Genomic DNA, 17023 nt, shown 5'->3' on the forward strand with positions numbered 1-17023 from the left:
AATTTGATTAGAAACATAAAAATTAGAAAAGAAATAAAGCCATCACTACTGCAGATGATATAATGCAAATGAAAAGATATTCTTTGCTCTTGGCTAGGGTGACTCGACATCATTAAAATGTCTGTTCTTAATTAATTTATCATCGTAATGCTATCCCAATAAAACACCAAATTATTTCTTATGTAGCTAAATAAAGTTCATACGGAAAACATCAAAATGTAAAAATAGCTATGAAAATAACGAGGAAGAAAAGTTAGAAGGGGAAGGCAGCCCTACCAGGCATTTTACACATATTACAAACCCTCCATAATTAAAACAGTACAAACTGGTGCAAAAACAGACCAGCGGAATAGACAGTAAAGTCCACAAATAGACCCGAGTGGACATGGAAACTTGATATGTGAGTACGCTAAAGGCAGCGTCTCATACCACTGGGCAACCTGAACTTTTCCATAAGTGGTACTGGGATGAGTGTTAGCTGTTCAAAGAATGACAAAATAGACCTGAACTCCACACCATACACAAAAGTAAATTCAAAATGGATCAGAGATCAAAATGGAAAAATGGAAAATCATAACAAGTGCGGAAAGTAAACATTCCAAAAAGGCTTTCTAACTCTGACTTAAAATCCAAATGTAACAAACAAAAACATTCATAAACTTGATCGCCTAGAAACAAAAGCTTTTCATAGCAAAAATAATAATGTAAAAATAACTGAAAAAGAACAAACACTTGCAACAAAATCACAGCTAAAAGGCTGATATCCTTGATCTATAAAGAATTCTTTAACATTGATGAAATAGGACCCCCCCCAAATGGACAAGGGATATGATCAGATGACTGTGTGTGTACCTATTTCTTAAAGATACAGAAAGATATGCAGCCTCACTCATTAAAAAAAAGAAAATAAAGTGAAAACTTAACTGAGACACCATTTCTCACCCATTGGAATGTCAAATTCAACAAGCACAGTGACACCTTCTGTCAACAAGATCGTGCGAAGCAGCCACTGGTGAGAATGAAAACTGGCTCAAACTTTAGGGGAGAGAATCCAACAACCCCACATGTGTTTACCTGGTGACCCAGCTACCGCACTTCTAGGAATTTACTCTGAAGACACACCACCAACAAAGCTGAATGCGTGTGCAACAAAGCCGAATGCGTGTGCACAGATGACCCCTTGCAGTGCTGTTAGTAACTGCAAAAGTTTGAAAGTAATCTAAATGGTCCCACATAGGAGAGGAAGCGCTGTGCACCTATAAAAAACCATGAGGACTGTCTCTGAGAATTGATATAGAGTAATTTCCAGTCCATATTTTACAGAGAAACAAAAGGGGGTGGGCAAAAGAGTAACAGCAGTGGCCGCGAAGTCTGGAAATACATAATAAATGATTTATTGTTACTACATTACAAAACGTGTTCAATGGCATCATATATGTGCAGCGTGTTGTCCTCGAAGAGCAGTGCATGGTGGGATGCACTCTGCAAAGCGGCTACAAATGCAGCTCATTATTATGCAGCATTTCTGTCCCCTCCTGCACGCGCACCTTCAATGCATTGCTCCATGTGATTCATGTTTCTAATTTTCACTGAATCGTCTTTGTCACTAGCATGCCCCAGAAGTAATTAAGCAATCAGTCCTAAAATATAAAAGAGCCCAGGCTGGTGTGGCTCAGTGGATTGAGTGCTAGGCCTGTGAACCAAAGGGTCACCGGTTCAACTCCCAGTCAGGGCACATGCCTGGGTTGCAGCCCAGGGCCCTGGTAGGGGGCACGTGAGAAACAACCACACATTGATGTTTCTCTCCCTCTCTTTCTCCCTCCCTTCCCTTCTGTCTAAAATAAATAAATACAATATTAAAAAATAAAATATAAAAAACAACATGCATGTTTTCAGACTTTGTAGTCATTCGGTATGGTACACTATCTTTTATATAAGAAACCAGAGAAAATGTGTGTGTGTATTTATCTGCTCACTTGTGCAAAAAGAAACACAGGAAGAATAAAGCAGAAAGTAAAGAAATCAGTCCCTTAAAGGGGGTAGCTGGGATCAGAGTGAACACAGTCGGGAGTGGAGTTGCGCTGAGGGAAAGAGGAAGGTGATGCTTCTCTGTGCACACCTTTTTGAGTTATTCTAACTTGAAATCATTGTAATATTTTCCAGAGTGGAAAACAATAGAGACAAATATGCAAGGATGTGGGGGGCTCTCTAAAATGGAATACAAACAAAAATTAATGAACAGCCCTAACATGTGTGACTCATTTGGTCGGGCGTCATCCCGGAAAGCGAAAAGGTTGCTGGTTTGATTCCTAGTCAGGGTACATGCCTGGGTTGCAGGTTTGGTCCCTGGACCGAGCATGTACTAGGCAACCAACTGAAGTTTCTCTCTTGTATCGATGTTTCTCTCCCTGCCTAATCCTCTCTCCAAAAATAAATAAATGAAACCTTTTAAAATACTTTTAAAAAATAACCCCACTGAAGGAGGTGGAGAACTAACCCAAGTAACTTTTGTACATGGTATTTTGACCACATACTTTCGGTCTAAGACAGAAAGAAGTACACCTATTAAGCTCTAGCTTGTTTCTCACAGTGGGATGGGTTAGCAATTCTGGAACTACTTTCTCTGTACTTTTGGACTGAGCAAACCAGTACATACACACTGCAGATGAGGGGACCCAGGGCCCCCTCAGGAAGGGAGCAGCGGCAGCTAGAGCTGCCTCTCTCCGATGAGTGAGAAGGAGCCAAGCACTTGTCTTCCTAGCTCCTCCTTCAGTGACATCATGCAGTTTGACACTGGCCATGGATGGGGATTGTCACACCATGGAAATTGGCAAATGCTACAACTCAGATTTTTAAAAAAGTTTTGAGAGTACATTTATTAAAGCTAGGGAAAGTGAAACAAGGAAGGGCTTAGGAGAGAAGAAGCAACAGGGGAGCCCAGGCAGGGCTGCTTTGGCTCACTGAGAAGTCGGAGCAAAGGGGGCTTTGGTGACAGGATCAGGGTGTGAGCCCAGGAGAAGCTGCTGCTGCCTGTGGCTCCCCTGGTTGCAAGTCTTGTGGGGTACCTTAGAGTTTAGGCGATGACACATGCCTAAGAGGGAAGAAGAGGGGAAAGGGAAAGGCTCGGGCTTGCTCCTTGGAGGGAGAGTGGTGCAAATCAGAATTTTAAAACCATTGGAGAACTGGTCATTAATCACTTACCGGCTCAGCACTGGAAGGGACTGGAAAATAGAGCAAGTGGGAGAAGGCTGGAATGACCCGTGGTGTTGGGATGGAATTGGAGGTATCATTATGCACACATCTGCTTCTCCTCTCTGCCAGCTGAGAGAGCAGGCCCCTCAGGGACACCCTAGTGGCAACGACCACAGCTGGAGCACAACTATTAATTTCTAAAAACAGTTCTCTACTAAGAGGAACCAGGGTGCTTTGAAGAAAGGGCAGACTCCAGGACTGGAGCAGAGGAATTATATCTATTAAGCCTGTAACATCTTGTGCGAGAAAACAGGGAATGCTCAGAGACTGGTGGGGATATATTGAAAGGGTGCAGGATCTAGGGCACAGGACCCAGTTAGAGGGGCAATTTGAGCATCAAGATAAAAAATGAGGGCAACAGCTTAGAATCCATTAAGTCATTAAGAAAGGGTGGGGTGGAGGGGGCTCTTCCTTACAATAGAATGCTGACTTAATTATGTAGATGAATTAGAAAATCAGCCCACAAAGACTTATACACACACGTTCATAGCAGCTTTATTTGTAATAGCCCCCAAAAATGTCCATCGACAGGTCAGGGGATGAACAAACTGTGATATGTCCATACAGTGGAATACTATTCAGTAACAAAAAAGAACAAACTAGTAATACACACAACAACATGGATAAATCTCAAATTCATTACAATAAGTGAAAAAAGCCAGGCAAAAAAAGAGTAAGTTCTTTCTGTGCTTCAATTAATGCAAGTTCTAGAAAACGCAGCTAATCTCTAGTGACAGAAAGCACATCACCGGTTGCCCCGGGAGAGGCTGAGGAGTTAAGAGGAATTTCAAAGGGGTGGGAGAAAACTCTGGGTGTGATGGATATGTTCGCCACCTTAATTATTTCACAGGTGCTGTACATATGTCAAAACCTATAAAACTGTATACTTTAAAGATTTTATTTATTCATTTAGTTTTAGAGAAAAGGGAAGGGAGGGAGAAAGAGAGGGAGTAAAACATCACTGTGTGGTTGCCTCTCACTTGCCCCTTCACTGGGGACCTGGCCCACAACTCAGGCATATGCCCTGGCTGGGAATTGAATTGGCAACCCTTTGATTCACAGGCTGGCACTCAATCCACTGAGCCACACCAGCCAGGGCTAAAACTGTATACTTGAAATATGAGCAGTTTATTATATGTCAATTGTTCTTCAATAAAATTGTTTTTTAAAAAACTTCTAATCACCATTTAGAGATCATCCTACTAATAACTGATTCAGGCAAGAATCATCAATAAATGACTGTGGATGAAGGTCTGAGGAAAGCAGTGTGTTTGCAAATTATCCTCCAGTAAGCTCACTATTAATTACAAACAGGAAAGCATTAAGCTTGCCGTGAAAACACCTAAAAATACCCCGGTGGTGTTTTCTAACACATAAGTGTTAGAAAAGTGCTAAGTGCTGGGTGTTTTCTAACACCTAACACTGTGGCCTTAAGTGAAAAATGGCCCCTGCACAGGCCCTCGACCTAATTCCCAGACCCTGTGAGCATGTTTCCCCACACGAGAAAGGGAACTTCAGAGATGGGGTTGAATGAAGGATCTGAAAACGTGCAGATTTTCCTGGTTTATGCAAGTAAAGCTAGTGTGACCACACGGTTCCTTCTACAGAGACAGGAGTCAGAGTAGGAAATGTGGTGGACAGTGCAAAGGTGAGACACAGAGCGGGGGAGAGAGAGAGAAGGATTAAAGATGCTTTGTTGCTGGCTTGAAGTTGGAGGAAGGGGCCACAAGCCAACGAGTTGGAGCAGCTTTTAGAAGCTGGAAAAGGCAAGAGAAGAAATTCTCTTCCAGAGCCTCCAGAAAGAACCAACCTTGCTGACACCTTGATTTTAGCCAAATGAGACTTGTGACCTCCAGAACTATAAGATAATAAATCTTATTTCTTATTTGAGCTGTTTAAAATTGAAACAGTAAGTATGGTGTAAAGCCACTAAACTTGTGGTCACTTCTCATGGCAGCAATAGGAAACTAACAGAACCACCTGAACCAGATGATTGAAGTCACCACCAGGAAAAGGACGAATACATGTTGCTTTCTGAGGTTGATTAAAGCGTGGCCTCACTTCTGTGAAATTCCTGCCCCAGATGCACAGCCTGAAGCTAATCACAAGGAAACAGGCTAGCTCAAATGAAGGGCATGCCACAAAATAGCTGTCCTGTATTCTTCAAAGACATCAGAGTCACAGATGCAAAGACAGACTGAGGAACTCTTTCGGAATAAAGGAGACTGCAGAGACATCACAACTAAATGCAATTCACAACCCTAGCTCAGAATCATTTCCTTCTTTTGCTATAAAGGGCATTATTGAGGAGATTTGCATAGGATCTGTATATTATCTAATAGTGCTATAGTGTGAGGCTATGGAAGAAAATGCCCTTATACTTAGGAAATGCACAAAGAAGTGTACGTCAATAAAGGGAAGTCATGCCTAAAGTCATGCAACTTTACTTTGAAATGGGTCGGAAACATCAATGTGTGTGTAATACACATACAGGGTGGGGCAAAAGTAGGTTTATAGTTATTAGTTGGGGAAAATAACACAGTAATTAATAAATAATAGTATGAGCATGACAGTGACTATTTTGCTGTACTTCCTTGCCAAAGTTGGGTATTTTCAAGTTATCGCTATCTGATGGATGAATAATCATATTTTGTTTGTTTGCATTTCTTTGATTATTAATAATGTTGATTCTCTGTTTAAAAGTACTTATTGGACATTTTTTTTCTTTTTAGTTTTAGAGGGAGGGGAAGGGAGGGAGGAAGAAAGGGAGAGAAACATCGATGGGAGAAAGGAACACGACTCGGTTGCCTCTCCCTGACTAGGGCCAGTGACCTTTTGCTTTGCCGCTTTGTGGGGTGATACCCAACCAACTCAAACACACAAGTCAGGGCTTGTTTTTCTTTTTAAGGGCACTGCTTGTTTATATCTCTTACTTAATTGAAAAAAATCAGTTGTTTACTTTTATATGACTGATTTTAGGTGCTCATTATGAACATTATTCCTTGATTAGATATTATTGTTCCTTCTGCTCAATTTGACATTTGTCTTCCTCCTTTGTTTAGAGTGTCTTTGTTACAGTGAATTTTAATCTTTTTAACTTAAAAATAATTTTTGATTAACAGAAAAGTTGTGAAATGCTACAAAGAATTATTCTACTGCAGGACTGTACATGGGTGCAAACTTTTTGGAGGGAAAACTGTCAATACTCATGACAATTTTGAATATGTAGCCTTTGAATAACAAGAACTTCTCCTATAGAAATAACTACACAAATCTGGAAAGAGACACACATAAGTATAACAGTGACCAAGAATTGGAAACAACCTAAATATCCAGCAATAAATCAATTATAGCAATCATACAGTGGAAAACCAAAGAGATATTATAACAAAACAGAATTATACATAGTAGCAGAAAAATATTTATAATACATGACTATAAGCAAAAATAAAGTTGCACAGATGAGCCCATAAAAACTGAGCCCATATTTGGTAAGAAAAATGGATAGCTACATTGTATATAACTGCAGAGACAAGTCTAGAAAGAAGCACACTGAACATCTGTGAGTGCCGATTTCTGTTTCTGAATTGTTTGGATTCCTCTAGCATAAGTGGACATAAAACTATAAAAAACTTCACATTCTACTAAATGGAAATTAATTTATATTATATTATGTATGGTGAGATCATGGCTTTATGAAAGGTGATTATCCCTGTGCATAAGATTTAGAAGATGTCACTGTTCTGAAAGTTGGCTAATGCTCACCCTTACCCCTCTAACCTTCAGCATCATCCAAATTTTTCTCTCCACGCCCCCCCAGATAGACACACTACATTCTTAACATGAATGGAGATACATGAATGCAAAATGTGGTCCTCAACTGGTAACATTCAAACAAATGCAATAATCTCCAAATGTGCACATCGGGCTGATATACTTGTTTCTGAGGAATAACACGAAGTAATCTATCTCTTTCTTCCAGAAACTACTCATCTGCCATGTTGCAGTGATTCAGCCCCTGAAATGTGTGACTCCTGTTCCTTTTTTAGGTTTTAAGATTTTACATAATTATTGTTAGAGAGGGAGGAAGGGGGAGAGAAAGGGAGAAACACTGATTTGTTGTTCCACTTTTCATGCATGCATCGGTTGCTTCTTTGTGCCCTGATGGGGGGTCAATCCCGCAACCCTGGAGTCTGGGGAGGGGTCTCCCACTCCCTGAAACACCGACAGAGCTGGTGACTTTGGTTTCTACTTGTTCCTACTGAGTCTCTACAAAACTAACAATTTGCGGGGCCCTTGGCTGTTTTTTTTTTCAAAGTTTAATTTAAATTTAATTGAGCCTTAGATTTAGTTTATTTTTAGTTTCACCACTGCAATTGTACTGAAGCCAGCCCCACGTTCAGGATATTTCAGGTTTTCGGTACTTCCTATACATAACTTTTATATTTAAATTTCAGACTTATGCATGTCTCTAGTTTTAGAAACAGGAATTATTTCTCCAGTACAGGCACATCTGGGTTCACTGCCTTGTCTCCTCTCTAACTTGCAAATTTCTTACCCAGCTTGATCCAATAAACATCTTGCCCAAATCTGGGGCACAAAGGGTATTCAGGCACCTTGGATGTGAAACACATGTTAAAATGACATTTCGACAGAGATAGATCAATTAATATCATTCATCAAAACAAAATTTCAGCCCTGGCTGGTGTGGCTCAGTGGATTGAGCCCTGGCCTGAGAATCAAAGGGTCACCAGTTCAATTCCTGGTCAGGGTACATGCCTGGGTTGCGGGCCAGGTCCCCAGTTGGGGCCATGCAAGGGACAACCACACATTGATGTTTCTCTCCCTCTCTTCTCCCTTCCCCTCTCTAAAAATAAATACATAAAATCTTAAAAAAAACAAAATCTCAACTATATTGAGTTGAAAACTTATGTCCACACAAACCTACAAATGACTGTTTATAGCAATTTGTCATAACCACCGCAAACTGAAAGCAACCAATAGGCACGTAGGTAAACAAATGGTGGTAAATCCATTCTATGGAATATTATTCAGTGATAAGAAAAAAAATGAGCTATCCAGCCACAAAAAAAACATGGGGGAATCTCAAGGGATACATATAAATGCCATTTATACGCTTTTTAAAAATTACAAAAGTGCTGAGTTGTGGCAGGGGTGGGCAGGGGGTGCTTTCTAGCCTGCCATTCCTGACCAGAACCCTAAAATACTTCTTCGACAGCTTACATGCAACACCTACACCAGTGTGTGTGCATAGAACGAGGTACACGTGGAAAACCCTCTAGAAAGTTACTATATCATTTACCTGGGGAGGGCGGGATTTAACGTGCTCAGGGAGGCCCTTTTATTGCCGTATGTACTTTTTTGCTATCTATGCATCCGAATCATTTCGCTACTGTACAATGCACATGTGTTGCACTCCTGCTTTTCCAAAGTACCAATAAAAATTAAAAACAAACGACCCACTGGATCCGCAGTGGGTAGTTCTCTCTGTTTACAGGCCACGAGGTAAGGAAAGGTCACTGTGAATCTTGTCACCAGCATACGCGGAAGATGGAGGGGAGGGATGGGATCTTCCCTGGATTTGCATCTTCATCCGCTAGCCAGATGCAGCACCCAGAGGAGAACCTTGGCCTTGGCATAGGAGTTAGCAAGGCCCCTTTCCTGAAGGTTGGTCCACGACCCTCTGGGTTTGTTACTTTTATTCTACTGTCTGAATATGTGTACTTATTCTTCTTTTAATAATTATTTTTTAAAACTTTTTAATTCTTCATTTTTTAAGTTATACATATTTTACATATAAGTGAATGAAAATTTCTTAACATTTAAAAGATGGTTTCCCCTCATCATTTTCATTCATTATCTCGATGTTTAAAATGAATTTAGCTGCAATAAAACCTACAGTTTTGACATACTAGTGCATTACTGCCAATGCCACCTCCTTAACACGACTGTAACCAATTCTGCCATCCGGGACCCAGCCTAGGATCCGGCTACCCACATGTTGCTATACTCGCTGCACAACAGGAAGCTCAAGCCCAGAGTAATCAGCTGTGTGGCTTTGGGCAAGTCACTCACGTAGTCTGAGTGGCGTGGAGGCTCCAAGCCACATGTAGCCAGGGCCGGGAGGGCTGCGACTGCCCTTGACTGGTGACCTCTCCCTCTCCTCTCCCTGTTCTCTCCTGATCACCACAACTCAGTCTGAACAGCTACCATCTTGTACACTTAGCCTCTCTGGGGCCCTTTGGTCCTTTCAGGCTTCCAGTTTCCCCACCTGAAACCCTGCCCACAGGACTTTGGCCCTGGGCTGGCAGCTGGCTGAGCCCTTTGGCCTTGGCACCTTGCAGTTTCGTTCCTGCAGAAGGGACCATGTGACTCACAGGCAGATGCCCAGACCTGCAGCACATCTGCTCCCTGTCAGCAGGAGCTGAGGACACCTGAGAGGAGAACCAGGGTCCCCTCTTGCACAGACTCCCCACCCACGCTGCCCAGGAAAGGGCAGTACCGGCTTTGGTCAGCCAGGGAGTGACCTGCTGGCTAAGACAACGGCCCCAGTCCAGGTCTAGTCAGAATCAAGGCCAACCACTCTGAGGGGCAGGGAATTTGTGGGAGCCCTGATTAAACAGGTAGGTGCTGCCACAGGACAGGGAGGTGGGGGGCGCCTGAGCCGGGGACAGACAGCCCATAGGACAGGTCAACCGTCCAGATCTGGCCATCAGCAGAAGTGTTGACCAAGGGTCAAAGTAAATACTTTTTATTCTAGGGAGCTTAGATCTTTTTTGGACCCCTAGTTCAGAACCTGGAGGTCTACGGATGAAGAAAGCTTGGTGTCTGCATGTGGTAACAAGGGATACATCCTCAGAGCAGGTTCCAGGAGGCTGGGTGACGTTGGCTTGGAGAAGTGGAAGAACTTCGACATGGGTATTTTTTGGGTTTTCAAGTGTGTGTGTGTGGCCACCTGCGAACCTGTCGCTTCAGGCAGCTGTTCTTTAAATGGAACAGGTAGTCCTCCAATAGGAAAGAGACTCAGCACTGCAGGGCAAGAGTGGAGGGGAAAGACTGTGGCGATCCAAGGAGGGTAAGGGGGGTAAATGGTGATGGGTGCGGACTTGATTGGGGCGGTGAACACATAGTACAGGGTCCAGTTGATATGTGGTAGAATTATGTACCTGAAACATGTATATTTTGCTAACCAGTGTCACCCCAATAATTCAATAAAAAGAAAAACATGTTCACTCTCCCTGGTAATTAAAAACACAAAATGAAAGTTTACTACAGTGCCCATTTTTGCTGATTTAATGAGAAGGGGGGGAAAACTGCAATGGCCACAACTAATGCTGTGAAACCGGCATCATCAGATGTTATTAGGGACCCTGAGAATGAATCTCCCCCTTAGGAAATCTGTTTGGTTCTATATATCAAAAGTTTTGAAAAGTTCTACTGGTAAGGAATGTTATTTTAGTTATCCAGCCACTATTACTGGGATTCTGTCGTGCACCAAGCATGGAGCCAGGCACCGCTGCAGTCACCAAACGGCGCTGTGGGTCTCAACACCAGGGATGGTGGTGCCAGCCCGGGAATGATTGCTCAGGGGCTTCGTGTCTATGAGAGAAACAAACATTGTCCTTGTCTAGGCCACTGCTGCTTTGGGTGTTTCTGTGACTTGTGGCTGAACCTAACCCTATGCATATAGAAGGGAAACGAGCTTTCACCAACTGGTAACTGGTCTCTTACCAGAGTATTTGGCAAGATCATCAGAACAGAGTGAGAGTGGGTGAGGAAAGTGGAGGGCTGAGTAGAGGGGAGAAGTATGAAATTATCATTGTGGAAAGAGAGTGTGGTCTTACTTGAGAAACACTGTAACACAGCCAGGTAGCGCCAAGTTCTTTCACAAGTTTCCAGAAATAGATACTTAAAGAATACAGTATTGTTAAATACCCTAAATGAATGAAGATGTGCATCACAACATTATTTATTGTTTAAAAAAATTCAAAAATTACATAAATGCCAAATACCAAGAGAAGTGTTACATCCCACCTTACTTTTAAAATAATTGTGAGGCCCTGGCTGGTGTAGCTCAGTGGATTGAGCACAGGCTGCGAACCAAAGAGTTGCTGGTTCGATTCCCAGTCTAGGGCACATGCCTGAGTTGCAGGCCAGGTCCTCAGTAGGGGGCGTGCAAGAGGCAACCACACATTGATGTTTCTCTCCCTCTGTTTCTCCCTCCCTTCCCCTCTGTCAAAAAAATAAATAAAACCTTAATAAATAAATTAATAAATAAGTAAAATATTTCCATGGAGCATTTGAATAAGATTGTTTTATGAAGTATGTGCTGACTCATACCTTTTCAAGACCATCCTCCTAATTTGACCATAGGCATCTCAACTCTCAGGGGAATGGCCCCTCTCTCAGGCCTGTGACAGCTCTTTCCTGGGGTAGCCCTGTGTCTCTGCCTCTCTTCCTTTGCCCCTCTCTCTTCCTGCCTACACACAGGCACTCACCAAGAGCACTTCTTTGGGNTGAATAAGATTGTTTTATGAAGTATGTGCTGACTCATACCTTTTCAAGACCATCTACCTAATTTGACCATAGGCATCTCAACTCTCAGGGGAATGGCCCCTCTCTCAGGCCTGTGACAGCTCTTTCCTGGGGTAGCCCTGTGTCTCTGCCTCTCTTCCTTTGCCCCTCTCTCTTCCTGCCTACACACAGGCACTCACCAAGAGCACTTCTTTGGGAACTCCTTACATCTTCATTCTTTCTCCTCAACTGAGTGACTGTTCCCCATTTCCTTTAGTCTCCTCGGTGTTGTTAATAGCTGACAAGCACAAGTGCTCATTATGCACCAATCGCTGCAGCAATCTCCAATTTCATCCTCACAGCAGGTCTATGGAGTAGACACTATCATTATCCCGATTTTTATACATGGGAAAACTGAGGCTTGGTTCGGGGGGTTGAAGTACCTGCCTAAGGTGCCAGCTGGTAACGGGCAGACCTGGGATTTGAACCTGGCTGGTCCACCCCAGAGACTCAGCTGGTAAGACGACACTTCTGCAGTCCATGCAATTCCGTGCACTCTCTCGCCTGGACACCCTTCCCAGGGGCTGGAGCTGTCTCCACCAACCCCCCAAACCCAGAATGTTGACTGCCAGTCATCAGAGAGTACTCACTGACATTTGGACTGGTTGTTTAAACATTAAAATACTTACAAACCCTGCCACCTGGCACCCTGTCCCCTCCCCAGCTCATGCCCTCTGAGACTTCCCCACATCCCGCAACCCCAGCACAGTGCTGGGGGTGAGGGGTTGGGGTCTGTGTGATAGCCTGTTTTCTTCTCTGGGGGGTTGGGCTGGGGTGAGGGAAAAAAGGCAGGAAACTGTACTTGAACAATTTAAAAAATAAAAATAAACAACAACAACAACAAAAGAAGGGCTTCAGGGAGGGGCTTCAGGATGCCGTTGGCCCTGGTCCTCATCATTGCTCCCCTGTGTCTAGACCCTGGTCATATCACTTCTGCCTCCTCCCCCTCTCTCCTTCTCTCCCCACAAACCAGTTCCTCCTCCTAACTTCCTTATTTCTGGGGCCCGCAACTCATTCTCAAATTCACCTTAGAGGAGCCCTCCTTTCCTCTTCCCTACTGCTCACCTTCAACTGCTGGCCACGTCCTGTGGCTTTGACCTCTTCCACTGTCTGCAGCTCATCCCATCTGTCTCATCTCTTGCTCCTCCTTATGGTCTCAACCCTGGAACAGACCCCTTCAATCCCTGGCCCAGCTTCCTTGGGCCCTGCTGGACTCTCCCCACTCCCTGCTCCTGCCTCCTCCACATTCTGGAGACGAGGTATTCAAGCACAAAGCTTTACTGCCTCACGAGAAATCTACCTTCCAACCAAGACGGTACTCTTACCCTGCCAATGCCCTCTCCATTAGAGTACCTTATACAGAGAAGGTAATTCGTGAATATGCATTAAGTACAGTCCAGTGATACCCACTTATGTCTCCAAACTTTCCTACCTTATCCAATCACAGCCCTCTCGTAAGGGTTATTGCAAACCCCTCGGTACTCTCAACAGCCTGGCCTCCCTACCCCCTGAGAGTGTGAAAGCCTCAGAGGCAGCCCCTGAAGTCGGTGACAGTTTCCCTTCTGCCCACCTTTTCCCAAGTCCTGGCTGACTATCCCATCTGCCTGACTCCTAAGCATCCGATGCAAGGCACTACGGCAGGAGCTGAGGGCCCAGCTGATGTGACGCCTGTCTGGGAGCTCATGGTTGGAGCTGGAGGAGAAAGATACATTCATATGAAGGTCCAGTGGTGACCCACCAACTTCCTGTGGCACTGCCACGGAAGATAGACACGTAGGCAGCTATGCTGGGGCACTCCACCCTCCCTCCTTGAGGCACTCACTCAGCATTTGGTGCATGGAGTTCAGCTGCACTATCTAACAGCTCACGGACCTTGAGAATGTTGCTTAGCCTCTCAGCCACTCAGCTTCCTGGTCTGTAAAATGGGATAGTAAGTAAGCTACCACCATAGGGTAGTTGTGAGGATTAAATGAGTAGTGTGAGTGAAGCATTTACAACAGTCTTTCCACAGACTCTGTGCACAGTGATATTAGCTATTATTGTTTTTATTATTTGACAGAAAGCATCACAGGACATTAGAGATAGAAGACAACCTGTGCAAACTATCTCTCAGGATCTCAGATACCTTCTGAAAGTAGAAGCCCAGAAAGTTTTCTCCCCCAGACCATTACGTAGGCACAGCCCCAACCAGACCTCATTTCTGTCCCCTCCCCTAGCCACTCCTGCAAGTGTGCTTCCGGAGCAGCTGGGGGGCTGCCTTCCTGGGGCCCAGGAGCCCTCTGAGGATGCAGACTGCAGCTCTTAGCACATCGCACGCGCTGCCGGCCTCACAGATCCATGTTACTCACTCAGCAGCTATTTGCAGAGCACCTTTGTGCCGCCTCCTGTTAAAGGGCAGCAGCACTGAAAGCCAGCACAGTTCCTGTCCCAAGGTGCTCACGTGGTGGTAAGCCCCAAATTCAAAACCACAAACTAACAAATGCTGAGAAGGACCAGGATGTGTGCCAGTGAACTGGTGACAGAGCCTGTCGGGCGCTATCAAGAAAGGTTTCCCCGAAGAGGGAACAGCTGAGCGAAGATCTGAAAACTGGCTGTCTCACTTTAGGGGTGGACAGCGGGAGGGGTTTCTCTGCCCTACTTTTTTCCACAATGCCCTTCATGGGACCCAGAAGTCCTGTATTCTACCTGAGCAGGCCTCCTCGCCAGGCTAGCTGTGAGGTCATTCACCCTCCGCGTGAATGAAGCTCCTCGGCCCTGTACCCCACTGGTAGGCAGTGTCCCCAGAGAACCTCAAAAAGCCCAGGAAAAGGGACTTCACAAGGCAGGGAATAAACTGTTCCTGAAGCCACAGAGCCACGTTTCCCCACCCAGCAGCCCATGATAGGGGACATGGAGCTGTGAAGCTAAATGGAGGGCAAACAGGGTCCCAAGTAAGAAGTTGGGGCCGCTTGGCAGCTGAAGGTCAACTTCGAGGTGTGCTGACTTCCCACTCCTGCCTTAAAGAGGACGCACCTTTAAGGGGCGCCTGGGAAGTAAGAAGGGTGGACAGAGGAGGGCGGGGGCAGGAAGACCTGGGCTGGTCTCCGACTTGGGCTGGTCCTGCTGGGCGCCCCCACCAGCTCATAGGGTCTCACACACCTTGGCCTCCCTCTGGGCCAGGGCCACGGCCTGGGGAGGGAGGCTCAGGAGACAGGGCTACAGGGCGGGACGAAACTTCTGCAAGAGAACCTCTCTAGGGTCTGCAGGGGGAAGTCGGAGCTGATGTGGCTCTGACAGGCTCGAGTCTGGAAAAGACCACCCCCTAGGGGATGACTGCCGCCGTCAGCCTGGCGAAGCGCACCCCAGGTCCCCGACCCCAGGCTCCCCCAAATTCGCTCGCAGCCTCCAGGGCCATTGGCTATTCTCCCCGCTGGGTCGCTCTTCCCTTTGGGTCTCGGTTTCATCTGTGAGATAAGGGGTGGATGTCCCAACCCTATGGGGCTCCGCTTCACCCTTCCGCGGGAGTACGTGTTGCTGGGGTATGAGAGGCAGAGCGGGGGACCCGGGAACCGGACTCGGGGACTTGCGGGCGCGCGGCGGGCTGGGATCCCGGGAGAGTGGGAACCTCCACGGAGTGTCCATAGGCGACGGGACTGGCTCCGCGCAGCGCAAAGTGCCGGAGTGGCGGGCGGAGCCGCCCCGCGGACTTACCCAGAAGTTCCCCTTGAACAGCGAGCCCGTCATGGCCGGCTCTGGTGCAGGTACCGAGGAGAGCGGGGCGGCGACGGCGCGCGCTTGGAGGCCGGGCGGTGACTGCCCGCGGGCCGGTGCGCAGCTCCAGTCCGCACTCTGCACCGCCTGCGGCGAGGTCCGCCCGGGCACTAAGCCCCGCCCGCGGCCCCGCCCCCCGCCCAGCGGGGACCTGGAGCCAGACCTGGAGGGATTTAAAGTCCTGCCGAGACGGGTAATAGTCAAAGAGCGAGCCCTCAGTTCCTCTTCCTTCGGGAAGCCTCGAAGGATCGGAAGGAACTAACTGGTCCAGTCGGCCGCCCGAATTCGGCTCCGTTCCCGCACACAAGCCCCTCCTCCCTCGGCCGCACTCCTCGCAGAGAAATCGGGGCTCCGCGGTGCTGCGCTGGAGGAGACCCCGCCCCAGCACCGCTGGCTGCGGGGACCGAGGGTCAGGCGGGTGAAGCCTGAGGACTGACAGTGTCCGTGGTCGCGTGACAGTAGTCGCTTCGGGGAGTCCTGTTCAAGACTCAGGTGCCCCGCTGCAGATCAGCCAACCCTGGGGACATGTTTTAAACCAAACATCATGAAAAGGTCATTTATACCTTTTCTCTAGGGCGCCCTTGACTCTAGGCCCCTTGCGGCGTCCTTACGGGGCGCCCAGGAGCCCAGCTCCCCGCCGACCCTTTCCCATTGGGGACTCAAGACTGTCTCCACCAATCCTACTCCAGAAGCGGGAGCCCAGAGCTTCCTTCCTCTTCTTCCTCTCATAACGTGACACCTCCGTGAAAACACAGTCCCAGGGCAAGTCGGACCCGTCCCTGCTTTGTAGTAACACGGCGCTCCGGGACCAAGTACTGCCCTGTGCTCCGAGTCGAAACTGAAGCCGGAGATCACAGCGTATCAAAGGGATGGAGAGCTCGGTTCGAGCGCTGCCCTTCTAAAGGGTCGGAGATAGGCGTCGCTCCTGGGGCATACCTACTGGAGGAGGAGAGGGTGAAGGTCAAGGGTACACAACGCCACACCTGGACAGGCAAGCATTTGCCTCCTGAGCAGGTTCTAGCTCTGTACATAGTTAAAGAGCAATGGCTGAAATGACTTTAACGGCAGCTAAAAGGTTCCGCTTGGTAATGCCACCCTCAGTCCCACAACTACAAGGATGGAAAGGTGGCCTCCAACCCTGGGTGACTTCAAGGGCATGCATCTGTTCATCTGATGGTTCATCGTTTTGGAAAGCAGCTAGGTTAGAGGAAAAGGAAGCCTGGCAGCACCATCAGGAGGCAGCAGAGACAGGAGGGCACCGGGAAGATAGGCTAAACCTTAGCAGGAGGTTTAAGAAATAGTGCAAACAGGGCAGATGAAAGAAGCTGAAGGACTGTTGGGCGGGAGCGATGAGATGCATCTGCACAGCAGAGCCAACTGTGGCTGGATTTCCTGTCTATCTCTCCTTTCATGTCTGTCTTTGCTA

The 17023-nt window shown here is 46.6% G+C and overlaps 1 protein-coding gene across 1 annotated transcript in view; it reads right to left on the reverse strand.

The window, feature by feature from the left end:
* Positions 1–15656, reverse strand: part of PSTPIP2 (proline-serine-threonine phosphatase interacting protein 2) — a 61653-nt gene extending 45997 nt beyond the window's left edge. Inside the window, exon 1 of the mRNA XM_037033698.1 lies at positions 15538–15656. Coding sequence (XP_036889593.1) covers positions 15538–15570 — 33 coding nt within the window. The 5' untranslated portion in view covers positions 15571–15656. The remainder of the gene's footprint in view (positions 1–15537) is intronic.
* Positions 15657–17023: the final 1367 nt, after the last annotated feature.

Source organism: Sturnira hondurensis, unplaced genomic scaffold, assembly GCF_014824575.4.
Source record: "Sturnira hondurensis isolate 20B ecotype Veracruz unplaced genomic scaffold, ASM1482457v3 Scaffold0001872, whole genome shotgun sequence".
Taxonomy (NCBI): domain Eukaryota; kingdom Metazoa; phylum Chordata; class Mammalia; order Chiroptera; family Phyllostomidae; genus Sturnira; species Sturnira hondurensis.